Source organism: Rhipicephalus microplus, chromosome 2 (genome assembly GCF_043290135.1).
Source record: "Rhipicephalus microplus isolate Deutch F79 chromosome 2, USDA_Rmic, whole genome shotgun sequence".
Lineage (NCBI taxonomy): Eukaryota > Metazoa > Arthropoda > Arachnida > Ixodida > Ixodidae > Rhipicephalus > Rhipicephalus microplus.
In genome coordinates this window covers 237,518,981-237,534,567 of record NC_134701.1, presented here as the reverse complement: position 1 = coordinate 237,534,567, position 15,587 = coordinate 237,518,981, and the positions used below count along the sequence as shown (strand labels likewise).

General features: G+C 42.7%; 1 protein-coding gene across 5 annotated transcripts in view; it reads left to right on the top strand.

Moving 5' to 3' along the window:
- Positions 1–15,587, top strand: part of HERC2 (E3 ubiquitin-protein ligase HERC2) — a 137,271-nt gene that overhangs the window by 21,919 nt on the left and 99,765 nt on the right. For 4 of the 5 annotated variants that reach the window (XM_075877908.1, XM_075877901.1, XM_075877894.1 and 1 more), the window contains exons 12-16: positions 3,373–3,518; positions 8,139–8,267; positions 8,829–9,000; positions 9,448–9,697; positions 12,373–12,570. In XM_075877908.1, the coding sequence (XP_075734023.1) occupies positions 3,373–3,518; positions 8,139–8,267; positions 8,829–9,000; positions 9,448–9,697; positions 12,373–12,570 (895 nt within the window). The remainder of the gene's footprint in view (positions 1–3,372; positions 3,519–8,138; positions 8,268–8,828; positions 9,001–9,447; positions 9,698–12,372; positions 12,571–15,587) is intronic. The other variant, XM_075877888.1, reaches the window with a different exon arrangement.

Sequence of the window (15,587 nt, the reverse complement as noted above, 5' to 3'; positions counted from 1 at the left end):
GCGTGCATGGCTCCCACGCGATCGCAAGCGCGAAAGCTTTCGCGGAAGCTTGACTTGGTTCCATGCGGTGAACTCTCAAGTGACCTTGTCGGCGGGTCGACGGAACCCCAGAAAGGAAATTTTCCGCATGAGTCATGTGAGCAGTCACGCGAGCGGCCCATCGCGGGAGCGGCCGGCGCGGTATGCGCTGGGGGAGACGACGTGGCGCCATTGAGTCAGAGCGAGAGGGTTGCAACGCTCTCGCCTGTAGCGGAAAGTTGGAGCGAGCTGCCGAGAGTTGATCGAGAGACGCTCATTCGAGGGCAGAGTGAGGATCTCTCGATTGAAGCGCTAGTGGAAAGCCAAATTGAAGCGCTCGTGGAAAGCCAGAAAAACGCGGCAAAAGTGCTGTCGAAGGAGCACTACGAGAAATCGGGGAAGAAGCGCGCTTTTGAAGTTGATAATCAGGTAATGCGGCTGCAGCCACCAAAAAGGAACAAGATTGAGGTTGATTGGGAAGGGCCCGCCAAAGTATTATCGAAGCCTTGCGATACAACTTATGAGGTGCAAGTAGGAAGGCGGCAGAACAAAATTTACAACTTGATAAAACCCAATGTTCAACATCAAGCGGTCGTAAATCAGCTGTTGAAGGCTTCAGAGGAAGAGGAAGCAGAAAATTTGAGTTCTAGTGAGGTGATCGAAGGGGGATCGAAAGTAATCCGGGAGCAGATAAACCTAGAGCCTATCTTAAGTGAAGGAGGACCTGAGAAAGAGGACCTGAGAAAGATTGTTTCCGAGTTTGGGTATGTGTTGTCGGACCGTCCCGGAGACACGACGGTGATCGAACACGATATCGAGCTAAGCGGTGAGGAGTCAATCAGTAGCAAGCCGTATCGTTGTTCCCCTGTGCAACGTCGAAAGTGTGAGCCGCTCTTGGTGCCGCATAGGTATCGTCGCCAAAAAGTGGCCGGTTACTGAAGTGGAGCATGTTGCTCCACAGCGCAACTTTGACGTTCGCTATCAAAAAAAAAAATAAAGGAAAGGTAAACGCTAAGGCAGGTGCATTGAGCAGTGAGTTCCAGCTAGTAACTTCTCAACCTTTCGGTTTCTCGCTGGCGATTCGGGGCAAAATTTTTACCTCATCACGACCTGGGCTGAGCGCTCTCGTTCAGAGTGATCTCAAGGGGCCAACTTTGTGGTATTCTAATTCGTTACGTTGTTGTACGTGGGAAAAAAAAATTGAGTTGTCATTTTAAGAGTCTTTTGTCCCACATGTGCCTCTTGATGTAGAGGAAACAAAATTCCGATAAACACGTAGATAGGTATATGTTGTATTATACTTTGTCTGGTGTTCTGTCGGGTGACCGAAGGCACTTGCGTGTGTCGTGTGTTGTCTGTTGTCGAACCGTTCTTAGCAAGTTGCAGAACCATCGACAAGTGCTGAAACCGAAGATGGTCAGAAGAGACGAGTGAAGCTGGTCGACAAGTTGTGGCGACAAGCCAGTGGAGCTGGGATCCGTCGTCAAAATTGGGATGTGTTCCCGGAACAGTCTGGAGCTGTATTCTCCCCATGGCCCTGGAGGCGAACCTGGAGGGACCTGGCGAACGAGCGCACCTGACATCCGAGCCCCGTGGAAGCAGCTCGTCTTTCCGGTGCATTGTCTGGCGGCGGGGGTGCTGTTATGCCAGCGAGTCCTCGTCAAACGTCCGTGCCTCGGAAAAAGGCAATCTGGGTCAAGGCCAGCCCGCAGTCTGCCTGGCGCGATCACCTCGACGGCGTGAACACGCGCGGCGCCCCTCTGGCCCAGGTGCAGTGAGTCAGCGGCGCACGTGACAGCGAGCCGGCGGCCGCGTGTCGGGTGGTCTGACGCATGGCGCGGCGACCCCCATTGGCGGAATCTGCCCGGACGACCAGCGGCGCTTCTGATTGGACATTTTGGTTGGACCCGGTGTAAATAAAAGAAGCCCTGCGGCGCGTCGCGATCGGAGGTCCTAGGAGAGGAGTCCCCGTGTCGGAGTGCCGACATGTGTGTGAGTCAGCGGTCTTAGGCGAAAGACTGACCTATGTGTTAGAGAGAAGAGCTCGGCTCTTCGAGTCTCTGTCGGCCCCAGTGCCGAAATTGTAACGCCTCTGTAAATATGCTGTACATAAACCTTGTTTAACTCACCGTCGTCTCGTCCGCTCGTCTTATCAGCTCTGCGCAGAAGCAGTCGCGAGCTGATAAACATACGCTACCAAACGGCTGGTGACCTTCCCGGCGGAGTTGAAAGCAGTGGCGCCTCCGGGGCCGTGTTGGCGTCGCCGTCTTTCGCAACAGTGGTGGCTTCGGCGGGATCGGTCCGTCGTACTCAACAGGGCTTAGCACCTTTTTACTGCAGTGAAACCATCTTTGCAGTGGATTACATGCATATTGATATATTACATTTGAATGGGAGAATAACTGGGTTAAGGATATCATAGTTGAAATCAAAAGGAAATGGACATGGGCCGAGCACAAAGCACGTAGACAGGATAACCGCTGATAATTAAGGATAACTGATTGGTTTTTCAGAGAAGGCAAACCCATGAAGGGGAGATAGAAAATTAGGTGGGCCGATGAGATTAAAAAGTTCACAGGTATAACATAGAAGGAGAAAGCAGAAGACAGGGTTGATTGGCGGATCATGGGAGAGGCCTTTGCCCTTCAGTGGGTGTAGTCAGGCTGATGATGATAATGAACAAATGCTCTCACCACTTATCATCCCTTTCTGCAGTGAAACCGTCTTTACAGGGGGGAACACGTGAATTAATATACATCTATTCGTTCATTTTGAATTTTTCCACTATTTAATTTCAAATAGAAGCGAATTTAAATGAAGTATTATTTTTTCAACTATTTGAAGCATTTGAATATTTGCACAAGCCTAAAAATCAGCATTTGATTTTATGAGTGTGTAATAATAAAATGTCTCTTCCTTGCATCACATATGTGTGATTCGCACTAGACATTTACTTTCCTTTAAACCAATATTGGATTCATGGTCACTTTTTCCAGATGCCCTTGTTATAACCTTCCTTAGTTTAAAAGAGAAGTAGTATTTTTCATGCAAGAAAGTAAAAAGTCATTCTCAAGCATAGATTGTGTGGTGCCACATTTATTTCAATTATTGTGTAAGCTTATTTAAGCTGTATATGGAGAGAATTGCATCACTATTCACTGGAAGCTGTTGTAGATAATTGAAGAAGTCATGCACTGAACATAGCAAAATGTAGAGTCCAAGATGCGGGTACATTATCATGGAAAGAACCTAGGGATACTATAAGTGATGCGTAGTATAAATAATTGTATTAAAGCTGATTACCATAATGTGCTGTCCTATACATGAGGACTTTTTCGTTTATTTCAATGACAGATCTAAGGGAGCGCCTACAATTGTCCAACTGCTCAGTGGCAAAGGAGTCAAAGGCATGTCGTGTGGTAGCAAGCATTGTGCAGCCTTCACCAACAGTGGACAACTCTACGTTTGGGGAAGAGGATGTCGTCCCTGTCAAGACAATGGCAAGTGATACTTAATCTTTAAATCCCTTCATCACCTATCAGTTGGGTGGCTTTGGAGCAAAAATGTCAGGCACATTTTTTAATGACTGACAAATCTGCCATAGTTGTCTAGTAGTTCTGGTGCTTGGCTGTTGACCCGGAAGTTGAGGGGTCGAATCCTGCCAGGACACGTGTATTTCGAAAGGGTGCAAAAATACTGCAGGCTAGGCTTATGCGAATACTACTGTGAAATTCCAAGCAAGTGCCCCCCCCCCTCCCCACTTAACGAAGTCGAAATTGCCGGAAAGGTGGAGGGGTGCTATCTTGGAAGCAACGTTTATAGAACTAGGCAAGTCGCAAAGCTCCACGCGTCAGCCGACCTGTTGCGCAGTGCCGAGGCAGCTGCGGGTTTGGTGGCGCTGACGATGCAGCAAGCTTCCGCTAGCCGACGAAAATGCGTAGTCGCCGTGGCAAGATGCCAGAGTAGCCATACAGAAAGTGCTTCATCGACTGTGTGTTATTGAGATTTTTCATTGCGCTGCCGCGGCAACGTAAAACTGAGCAATATTTGGTAATGAGAAGGCAAACATAGCATGGCTATTGTCTAGACTGCCCACGATAAACGAAGCTTCAATGAGTCTGTTCATTAGGCTGTAAGGAATCGACTATGTGGCGCGTTCCCACGACGTAGTTCTTCACTTTTACTTTTTTGAAGTAAGAAAGCTTACAATCAAACGGGGCTGTCGTTACTTGCGATCTTAGGGTGCTAAAATCACTGCGTGTGAACTGCATGCCACATATTCTGTCCTGCTATAGAAAGGAAAATTGTATTTATTTTACGTATGCAAGTGAGTGAAAACAAGTTTACAGATATTGCCTGTACAGTGCGATGCACACAGATCGCACTGTATATTTGCAGTCTCAAGCATTATACCTTATGAAAATAGCTGTAACTCTAAAAATTAAATTTACAGCCAGGTTTTAAAAATCAATCGGACAAACTTCTGCACTTTCTAACCCAGGCATCTTTTATACACTCTCTCATACATTGCAGAAATATTTATAACGTGGACTTTTATGAATGGCAAGTCGTTCACAAAAGTCGTGACTTTTTTCTAGCTGCTTTTCCTTTCTCTCTAACATTTTATCAAAATGAAATGCACTAGAGTAGGACCCAAAAATAAGTTTGTACTGCTGAATAGTAGTTGGTGTAACTGACGTTTGTTCAAGTGGTATTTTATTGTACCAGGTGTTCAAAAAATGTCAAAAATCTAAGAATTGTGATATTTGCTTGATGCTTTTAGAATTGTTCTTCCGTAGTCGTAGGCGTCTTAAGATGGCTAAAGATCACTTGGAAGTGGAGTTATGAAGCTGTGTGACATAGTGGAATTGAAGTCCTTCATGCAAAGAACATATTGCAACTTTATATTTCGTAAAAGCGGCTTCTTGGAATAATCGGGAAGGGATGAGATATAGCGAAAAGTGCAGCAGCGGAACCAAAATGTGCAAGAGTGCAACTGTCGTATTCATTTCAGACATCCAGATTGAGTAAGTGTCGTTATATCATCCTCAACCGACTTTGTTGTGTGGGTGTGCTGGCCGCCCCGCCGCGTTGGTCTAGTGGCTAAGGTACTCGGCTCCTGACCCGCAGGTCGCGGGCTCAAATCCCGGCTGCGGCGGCTGCATTTCCGATGGAGGCGGAAATGTTGTAGGCCCGTGTGCTCAGATTTGGGTGCACGTTAAAGAACCGCAGGTGGTCTAAATTTCCGGAGCCCTCCACTACGGCGTCTCTCATAATCATTTGGTGGTTTTGGGACGTTAAACCCCACAAATCAATGGGTGTGCTGGCCGTGCTTGTACAAGCATGATGCGCATATGTTTACGAACGCGAAAAAACTACTAATCTGTAATCGCTGTCTTGGAACTGCGACGTCATATATTATCTATGAAACCCAGCTCCTTCTCTCACTCCTTCTTATAGTTCCTAGTATACTTCGCACATTGCCCATTCTGGAGCTGCTTTCAGAAAGGGAGTGCAGAGCACCATTGTCCACGAGGTGTTAGGGGAGAAACCATGAGTATGGCCCATGTGGTTGTGCAACTGGAGAGTGGCCTTTCTTGTAACAAATAAGAGGCAGAGGTCAAGCTTAAACTGATCAATACATGATGAGCAGAGAGTCTGCATTACAGCAATGAGATACAATGCAGATAGACTAACGTCCTCAATATACTCTGCCACTGCTGGTTTAGCACAAATAAATGCACCCAAATTTAACGGCCAGAGAGCATCGAACCTGTAAAGACATGAACAGTTTTCAAAATACGCACACAAGCCATACACTCCGCTCCCTCCACCCCTCATTTAGGTTGGTGAAAAAAAATTTTCACCACAACCACACAATTTCCGATTTTGCTGCTGTTTAAGAGATTTGCGTTTGAATTAAAATTAACAACCTCTGGTGAAGTATCAATATGGTGCCTAGAAAGTTGGCAAATACCACATCCATGTGCAAGCAGTTCTTTCGGGCTCCTCATCGCCTTCCTCTAATATCATGAAGTTTCTTGCTTAGTTCACAGCAACATAGCCCAAAAATAGCCACATAGCTTAAGAGGAAAATTTAAGGCCAACTCCAACACAAAGTATCCCAATTTGGCTATATACCGATGCGTCACAACATTCACCACCGACGGAAGACTGGAGAAGCGAGTGAATTCTGATGTGATAACACCAGGACATTTGCCACTGATGGCGGCAGCGCTGCACGATACCGCTCAGGTTTGAAACTTGGCTGATCTAAAAACGTTGCGCAGATTGGCATCAAAATTCAAGATGGTGGCAAAGTTTTTGTACCAGAAAAAAAAAACGCAGTGCGCATGGATAAAAATTTTGTTATGGTGAACTTTACTTAGGCCCAGAATTCGTTGTAGCTTTTAATTGCTTTCAAAACTATGGAAAGACTTCTCCAAGTCAGTTGCAAGAAACCGGTCGCAGCATTCCGATTGGAGTCCGCCACGGTCTTCTGGCACCATAGCACCAACATCGGGCAGGTCACCATCCTCCAAGCCATCAAATGCATTACTTATGCCACATCTCTTGAAGGATTGTCTCCTCAAGTACAGCAGCCCACCCTTCGGCCACTAGATCGAGCACATGTTGCTGTGACGGCTTCTTCAAGTTTTCTTTTGGTGTTCGTGCTTCCTGACACACTTACTGCTCCCACAAATGCCGCAAGGAGGGCTTGAACGGCTTATTCTAATACATGTCAGCAGCCTGCAGGATGCTCGTGCACCTCACAAGCACGTCAAGCACGCCGGTGTCATACCAATTGAAGGCATTTGTGGCGGCTTGTGTCTTTGGATGAGTGCCTGGTCGAACACTACTAAGCATCGCATGTCGTCGACGTTTGGGCCCCAGACTCTCGACAGCGATCGGACAACCGCGATTTTTTTCACCACCGTGTAGGGCTACGTAGGCATAGCTAACCTTTCAGCGCGAACACAAAGCAGAAAATGGCTCAGAGCAGTTGGGCTGCAGTGCAAAGCAGGATTGGGTTGGAATGGAGGAGGAGTGCTTTCCCGGAATGGCGTGAATGTTGGAAATTGCTAGTGAAAAGGGGGAGGGGGGAGGACAGTTGTACGGGTGGGGGCGCTTGCTCGGGATTTCGCAGTAGTAAATTTTAGGTTTAAAGTGTACTTGATATGAATATGGATTTGGATTGAATAATTTCGCATTCAATTCAAATAGTATATGTCACATATAGAGAACAATTTGTCATGACCCAACTAACCTGCACAATATATATATTTTTAACTAAAACAAGTCATGTGCAAATGTAATTCTTATTGGTTTAAAGGAAGTGGAAGCAACTTTGAATAGTAGCAGGATTCGACTTGCAGTAGAATGTATGTGATAATATGCAAAATATGTTAAATTTTAAAATTTACTCTACTTAGAGCATCTAAGCCAGCATAAAAAGCTTTTATACATAAATAGAAAAAAATCAGTATGAGGGTAAAATGTTCATTCAGGTTTGAGGTAGGGCTTTGCGGCAGCGCGAAGGTTTTTTTTTTACAAAGGTGTAGTTACAGTACAGCACCCCTTTAGTACAGTGAAACCAACTTTACAGTGAAGTTATATGCAGGGTACATCTATTAGCTCATTTCGAATACTTTGAAATTTCCAATAATTTAAATTGAAGTAAATGTGAATTCAAATACATTAGTATTCATGCGAATATTTGTTCAAGCCTACTGGAGGCCTGTGTACTTAGATTCAGGTGCACATTAGAAAACCCCAGGTGGTCGAAAATTTCCGGGACCTTCTACTATGGTATCTCTCATAATCTTATTGAACAATTATTATTACTATCATGGACATGCTTCACTGGGCTATGCCACAGTGCATTTCTGAAAGTGCAGAGATTATGTGCACAGAAACCTGGGTGGTCATAGTTAATGCAGAGCTGTTCATGTCTTTACAGATCAGACTTTACATGATCAGACTCGTGCATTTTCATTTAGACCGCCATATTTTAATAGATTATTCTTGTTCTTGTATTTAATCTTAGGTGACAGGTTGATGACTTATGACTTGAAGCTTGTTAATCTGCTTTGCAAAAATTGCTTACTTTATTTTTACAGCAGGAACTAGCAGTGACATTGAAAGTATACCCACCAAGATAACTTCTCTGCGAGGACACAGGGTTGTGGACGTATCCTGCGGCTGTGGAGAATATGGTGGAGGCGACGTACTCATCGTCACTGATGCTGGTATGAAAGCATTCAAATGGCAATGCGTATAAGACTTCTAAAAATATAAGGCCCTAATTGTTTTGCTCTTTAGCTGACTTCATTGTTAGAAAGGTTCTAGACAATGCATGCTTTTTAGCCGGGTTTGAGATTACTTGTTCTGTTTGAAAGTCCAGATGGCTATAAGATATAGGGCCAATATAAGAGCCTGGATTCAAGTGTGATGTTCATTGCAGTGCTTGTTTGTTTGTTTATTTTTTGTACGGTGTTAAAGGCTGCATTGAATGAATAGTAGCTGAATACAACCTCAAATACTTTGTACAAATTTGTAGCCTGGAAAATTGTGCCTTTGTATACACTAATGGTTTCCTTGACATGGAGCTCAATTGGTATTAATAATATTACTGTGATTTTGTTTATATCTTTATATTGTGTCCATGCAATAAGTTCACATTTTGCACTATTCAACTTCTGCTGAATTGTGTGGAAGCATTCAACTTCTGTGAAATATGCAGAAGCTTACTTTAGTGCTTTCAAGTGAGTTGAACAATAGGGGACTAAAATGAATTCATTTGTATGCAGGCTTGGTGTTCTCATATGGTCACAGTGATGGCAGCAATTCAGCTGCAAGTTTAGATGAACTGCGAAGCAGCCCGAGACTGTTGGATGTGTTACACAGTGTGGACGTGACACGCATTTTTTGTGGGGCCCATTTCAATATGGCTTTATCTCGTTCCAACATGCTGTACATCTGGTGAGTAGACTCAGTGCATGAAAACCAGTAATATTATATTGTAGCTTATGCTAGTGACAGTATCATTTTCTGCATGACGCTCAAATACTTAGGGAACTAGTTTTACGTGCAGAACAACTTGCCAGAGTTTCACTGTCAAAGTGTCATTGCTCAATGCTTGTAATTACCTTAAAGTCAACAAGCCATTCCTAATACCTTTTATTGTAACAGGAAACAATGTAGTAATCAAGCTTCCAGTTTACGACTTTATATAAAAAGATTTTAATTTAAGTTCTTGCCCCCTACCTTATTTACATGGTTGTAGGTCGACCCATTCTTTCTTGATTTGAAATCGGAAAATGGGGGGGGGCGACCTAGAATCAAAAACTTTTTTTAGTTGCAAAGTCTTTCTGAAAATGAAAAACAATATTAAGTGGTTACTTGAACACGATTTGTTTTCTTTTGCAGGGACAGCAGTAAACAACTAGATTCACCTGCACACCTTAAAGTTGTGGGCGGACTTGAAGGACACATGATCACGGATGTGGCAATTGGAATTCCTTACTGTGCAGCAGTCACAGCAGAAGGCCGAGTGTTCATGTGGAACAGCAGTGAATGGACGTCGTCCAGCTGTGCTCCTGTACCAAATATGAAGCCATTCCCTGTCTGTCTGCATGCAGGGAATGTTGTTGCTGGCATAGCCTGCAGTGAGACCCAGGTACATTGCACATTAATTTAGATTTATTGTTCTGCTTTTATTAAAAGTGTGCCTGTGTACATCGCTCAACCAGGGGCAAATTATGTCAGTCAGGGGCAAATTATGAGATACATTTACATTTGATGGCTTTCATATCGAAAATGAGGTGTGACATTGCTAGCTCTTCGTGTGACGATGATTGCTAGCTCTTCGTGTACCGATGAGTTTGATGGCTACATTTTACAATGATCCCTTTCATTTCTCGATCTTATCTGATATTTCATGCCATGTGATAATGTATTTACCCTCGTAATGAATGCACTTGCATAATAAATGAACCCCCAAGTTCAGTCGTCAAAATTTGAATTTATTTTTTTCTGCGTAATGAACTCACCCTCTACATTCATTTGCTGCAGCTCCGCTAACCGATACATGATGCCTCCTTTCCCGTTGCATCTCTTCTGTTTTTTTATTATTATGCCGATCCCCCTCGGCCATCTTGGCTCGCTCCCTCTTCTCTTTCGCCCGCCGCCACAAGCTGTATGTTTCTCTTTCTATCTGTTCTCGGCACGTCCCCAATGTTTTTTAATTATCTATGCGCCACAGTGGGGTTCACGAATGATGTGAGTCTAGAGACATCGCAGCTGATAAGCACACAGCGATCGAAGGTGATGAAACTTTCCCCGCACCAACCGACGATAGCTTTCTGCAAATACGAAACTTTAAGGCCCAACTACATGCTCGTTATTTTCAAACAACATCAACAGGATTTGCTATCCTCATGGGGGTGTCACGGAGGGCCATTCGTTGCTATCGCATAACAGGTTTCTGGCAAACCTAAATAAAAATCTCTTGTAGCCCTAAAAAGATGGCGACTATTTCTGCAACATGGTAGCCCCCCCCCCCCCTCCGATTTTTGCTTCGGTGCAATTTGTTCTTCCTGCTTGCTATCCATGAGTACTTCAAGGAACGCTAGGTATAGGCTACTTTTTATACAGCAACTTCTCATCTAAACTGCAAGGCAGCAGCGCTATTTTGTTGTTAACCTTGTTATCGCCTGTTTGTTTTGATGCTGCAGTGGTAGCTTGTTGCAATATTGGTTACTTGCTACAGTGTCAATGGTGTTGCCGGGGTCGTCTTGCGAGATTGCCACAAAGTTGGCAAAGTGTGTCGTAGCGCACACTGCTGTTAGCCCCACCAAATGACAGCAAATACCACTGTTGTGGATAAACGATTGCGAGAAAAGATAGGCGCAAAAGGCTTTTATGGCGTGCACGGGCGGCCCGGGGACAGCTTGCAGAAGATACAGAAGATAGATTCATCAACCACCGAAAATGAGTTACGGGCAACAAAAAAGCTGTTTCCAAGCAGTGTACGCGTATGTCAATTACAAAAAGCTAAGCGGCCTAACTTTTATTGCATTACTGCATTTTTCACTCATTCCAAAAGAGTTTTCATAAAATTTGCCCCGCATAATAAACGCACCCCCAACTTTGCTTCGATTTTTTTAGAAAAAAAGTTTGTTCATTACGCGAGTAAATCACTCTACCTTAAGCTTTGGTCTGGGGCAAATTATGAGACGCATCTACATTTGGTGGCTTTCGTATCAAAAATGAACAAGATTGCTAACTCTCCACTTACCGATGAGTTTGAGACCATGGCTACATTTTACAATGATGCCTTTCATTTCTTGATCTTATTTGATCTCTCATGCCATGTGATAGTTTTCTATCCAGGCAATTATTATTGAGATGCAGCATCCGAGCTTATAACAAATGACAGACTACTGGTGTTACAAGTGTACTTTTGTAACATGACTTCTGGGGATACAAACCTGTGCAGAATTTAGCACGTATACATTAGGAGTAAGTGTCCTGCCATGTTAGCTAGTTTGGGTGCTCTTTGTAGAAAAAGATTGGACGGCTTCAGTTATGATTTTAGATGTATTTTTCATAGTCTGAGCAAGCTTATTAAGGATTACAGTAACTCAAGCCTTCAGTTATAGTCTTCATCAAATCCTCTGCATTTTTGCATTAAAATGCAATAGCTTTTATGAATTTCTCTGCACTTTGGTATCTAGTTTTTTTGCCAGTAAACACTAATCATTATTATTATTTTTTCACTCTGTACTTATGTACTTGTTGGGATTGGATAGTCTTTAAATGATATTTTTATTTTACATACTGTTTTGTTAGGTTGCACTCATCTGCCTGCCCACTTATCAGAACTGTATATTAAAGTGTTGTTGAGAAACATGCAATAGCATAGTGATACCAATAATGTATTATTGTAAGGTTAATGCAGAGACAATTAATATCACTGGTAGATCTTATAACATAAGTATGCGACCAGATAGAAGTAATCATTGAGGAAATAGGACACTTGTGGTCGAGTTATTAGTGTTACCCTCTACCACAGTGTTCTGGTCGCTATGGCCCTCGACTCCTGTGCAAAGGTTGTGGAATCAAATCTCAGTGGTTGGTGGCTGAATTTTGATAGAGGCAAAATGCTGGAGGCTCGTGTTATTAGATTTAGGTAAAGAACTCCAGGTGGTCGGAAATACAGGATCTTTCCACAAAGGCATTCCTCATAATCGTATTGGGATTTCAGGGTGTTAAACGCCCACAATTGAAGCATCAGTGTTAATAGACGCCCTGTGCTTAGTTTGTTTCTCTTCTCTGTATTCATCTGAACAGATGTATGTGTGGACTGCTGTAGACCAGGGTTCTCTTAGGCTGAGAGAGCCTTTCGTGGTGGACGTGTGCCCTTCAACAGTAGAACACATCGATGAACTTCTCACTTGGGCGTGTGAGGGAACGGATGTGGCCTGGCCACCACCTCCACAAGAAAAGGAATGCATTGCCACTGCAGCTTTGAACCTTCTCAGGCTTCAGGTACGATACTTCGGCATTCACGTTGTGGGGGATAGTTGGACGATGTTGTAAAGCATGACATTCCAATTAGGTTGCAGGTGTTGCAGTTGTGGCTTGTATAACATTACAATATGTCCTGTTACTAAAGTAGCTGCAGGTCAAGCCTTAGTAAGCTTATACTTGTCAACAAGCAAAATATCAGCGTGCCAAGAAGTAAAGGCATTTATGCAGACCACTGCGTACAATGTGACATGAGCTTTTTTTGTCTCGGGGATCGGAACTATAGTAAATTTGAGGTTTCAAGCGAATTCAAAGCAGATAGTGATTTGGTTGAATAATTTCAAATTGAATAGTTTAAGTAGTTTGTATCATGTATTGTAGGGAAAATTAGCATTTCTTTCATGACCCAACTTGCTTGTACAATATTGTTAAGAGTTGTAACGAGGCATATGTGAATGTGCCTTTTTGCTTTTTTAGTTTGTAATGAAGTGGAAGCAACTTTGAATTTCATTTCATTTCATTTCATTTTATTGCCTTAAAGACCCCATTGAAGGGGTATTACATAAGGGGTGGGTACATATATGAAAACGTGAAAGCCATTTTTTTTTTTTTTACAATGCAAGGTAATTTGTTACGGTGTTCAAAAAAGTGGTAGGACAGGTTATGGTGGTGATTTCGTTAGAAAGGCCGTTCCAGTCCGTAGCTGCACGAAAAAAGAATGAGGACGAAAAAGTGACGGTGCGCGTTCGCGGCCGCTCAACTTGTTGCGGGTGACCAGTGCGATGGGAGATGCGTGCCGGAGGAAGAATGTATGGTGGCCTGCCGAGCGAGCTGTAAAAAAACTTGTGGAAAAGGGAAAGACTAGAAATGCGGCGAGGAGATGCAAGCAATGATAGGCCAGATTTCGTTTTCAGTGCTGATATGCTGACGTCGTAAGAGTACGTAGAATGAATAAATCGTGTGGCTCGATTTTGAAGTGACTCGAGTTGATTGAGGAGATATGCTTGATGCGGGCTCCAAATGGCTGATGCGTATTCTATCTTCGTCCTTACGTGAGATTGATAAGCTAGTAATTCGACATTATTAGGAGCATGACGCAAATGGCGTTTTAAGAACAGTAGCTTGGAAATTATAAATGGCAGTAGCTTGGAAATTATAAATGGTAAAATGTGCTAGTTTTAAAAATTTTCATACAGAGGGCACATGAACGCATGTAACACACTTTTAAACTTTAAAAAATAATTAATAAAGCAGCAGATAACTAATAAATGTATAATTCAAGTGCAGTTGTGTGGCAGTGCAGATTCACCCTGGCTGAGTGGTTTCATAGATTAGGTAGTAGTTTCATGCTGCAGTGAGACACCTTTTCAGTGCATTACACATGGTTAGATGGGTTTATTCATTTATTTCGAATAAATTTAATTTATATTGAAGTGAATTCCAAATACTGTAATATTCATTCGAATATGCCAAGTGCTTGATTTGCTGATCCCGACCTTCTTTTTTTTTATTTATAAATTTATAAATACTACAATCCCTAGTCGGGACTTTGGTAGGGTGGGAAGATGAACAATGCATGATCTGGTACTACGAAATGTGTGGAACAAGTGGTAGGCGTAACCAGGTCACATAATTCGTATGACATAAAACAGAAAGTGACCTATCAAAAAAAATGAAACGCGGTTACACATCTGAACAATACACGTACGCATGCATACCAATACATATATAGCAATCCTCAATACAATTACGTGCACACAAGAACAAAATACCGAGTGTAGGTAAATAATATAGCAATAACGAAATGAAACACAAATACATGCATAGACCTTCAAGAATAAATGTGCACTCTTACTAAGTACGCATGTGTGCATATATACGAAATATAAATGAGATCCAGGTTCATGAACACAGACTAGAAGTAAAACTTGCCAATGAAGACTGTAACACTTGCTCATTTGTTAATAAATTCCAATCATTCACCGTTCTGGGGAAAAAAGAATATTTAAATGCATTATTTCGCGTTTGATGTGGTGTTAGTGTTCTATCATGCCGTAGTCTTGTGCTGTATCTAGAGGTGAGTGGCATAACAGAATATGTATCGACCTTAACATGCCCCATTAATATTTGGTAAAGAAACTTCAAACGTGAATGACGGTTTCTAGTGGATAGAGGTTGAAGCTTAGCTCTGGTTAACAGATCTGTTACTGATGTACGGTCATAGCGATTATATATAAATCGTACTGCTCTTTTCTGAATGGATTCCAGTTTATCAATATTTGTTTTGGTATATGGGTCCCAGATAATTGCAGCGTAGTCTAACCCGGGCAGAATAACGGATTTATACGCAAGGAGACGTACAGTGGGGGTGGATAGTTTCAGTGCTCTGCGGAGAAAAAATAGTTTACGTTGTGTGTGAGCTATGACTTGGTCGATGTGTTTATTCCACCGAAGGTCACTTGTTATTAAAAGGCCTAAGTATTTGTACTCGGTTACCTCACTGAGGTAATTGTTTTTGTAGCCGTAATAGTAAGTTAAGGGCGTTTTTTTGCGAGTAATTTTCATTGCTACTGTTTTTTCAAGATTAAGACACATCTGCCAACTTTCACACCATGACATAACCTTCTCAAAAGCTTGATTTAGGAGTAGCTGATCATTCGAGTTTTTAACTTCGCAGTACAGGATGCAGTCATCGGCGTAAAGTTTAATTTTTACAGGGATGCCGTCAACTATATCATTTATGAAAATGAGGAAAAAAAGTGGTCCGAGTACCGAACCCTGCGGGACACCAGATGATACAGAAACTCTACCCGAGCAATGTTGATTAAAAGAAACCATTTGTAGACGACCAGTTATGTATGATGAAATCCAGGATATTAGCTTAGGGTTTTGAAGTACCAAATTTAATTTATAAAGCAGTTTATTATGAGAAACCGTATCGAAAGCTTTGCGAAAGTCTAGAAAAATAGCGTCAGTTTGATTACCATTATTAATAGATGTCGCAAAATCGTGTATAGTTTCTACTAATTGAGTTTGTG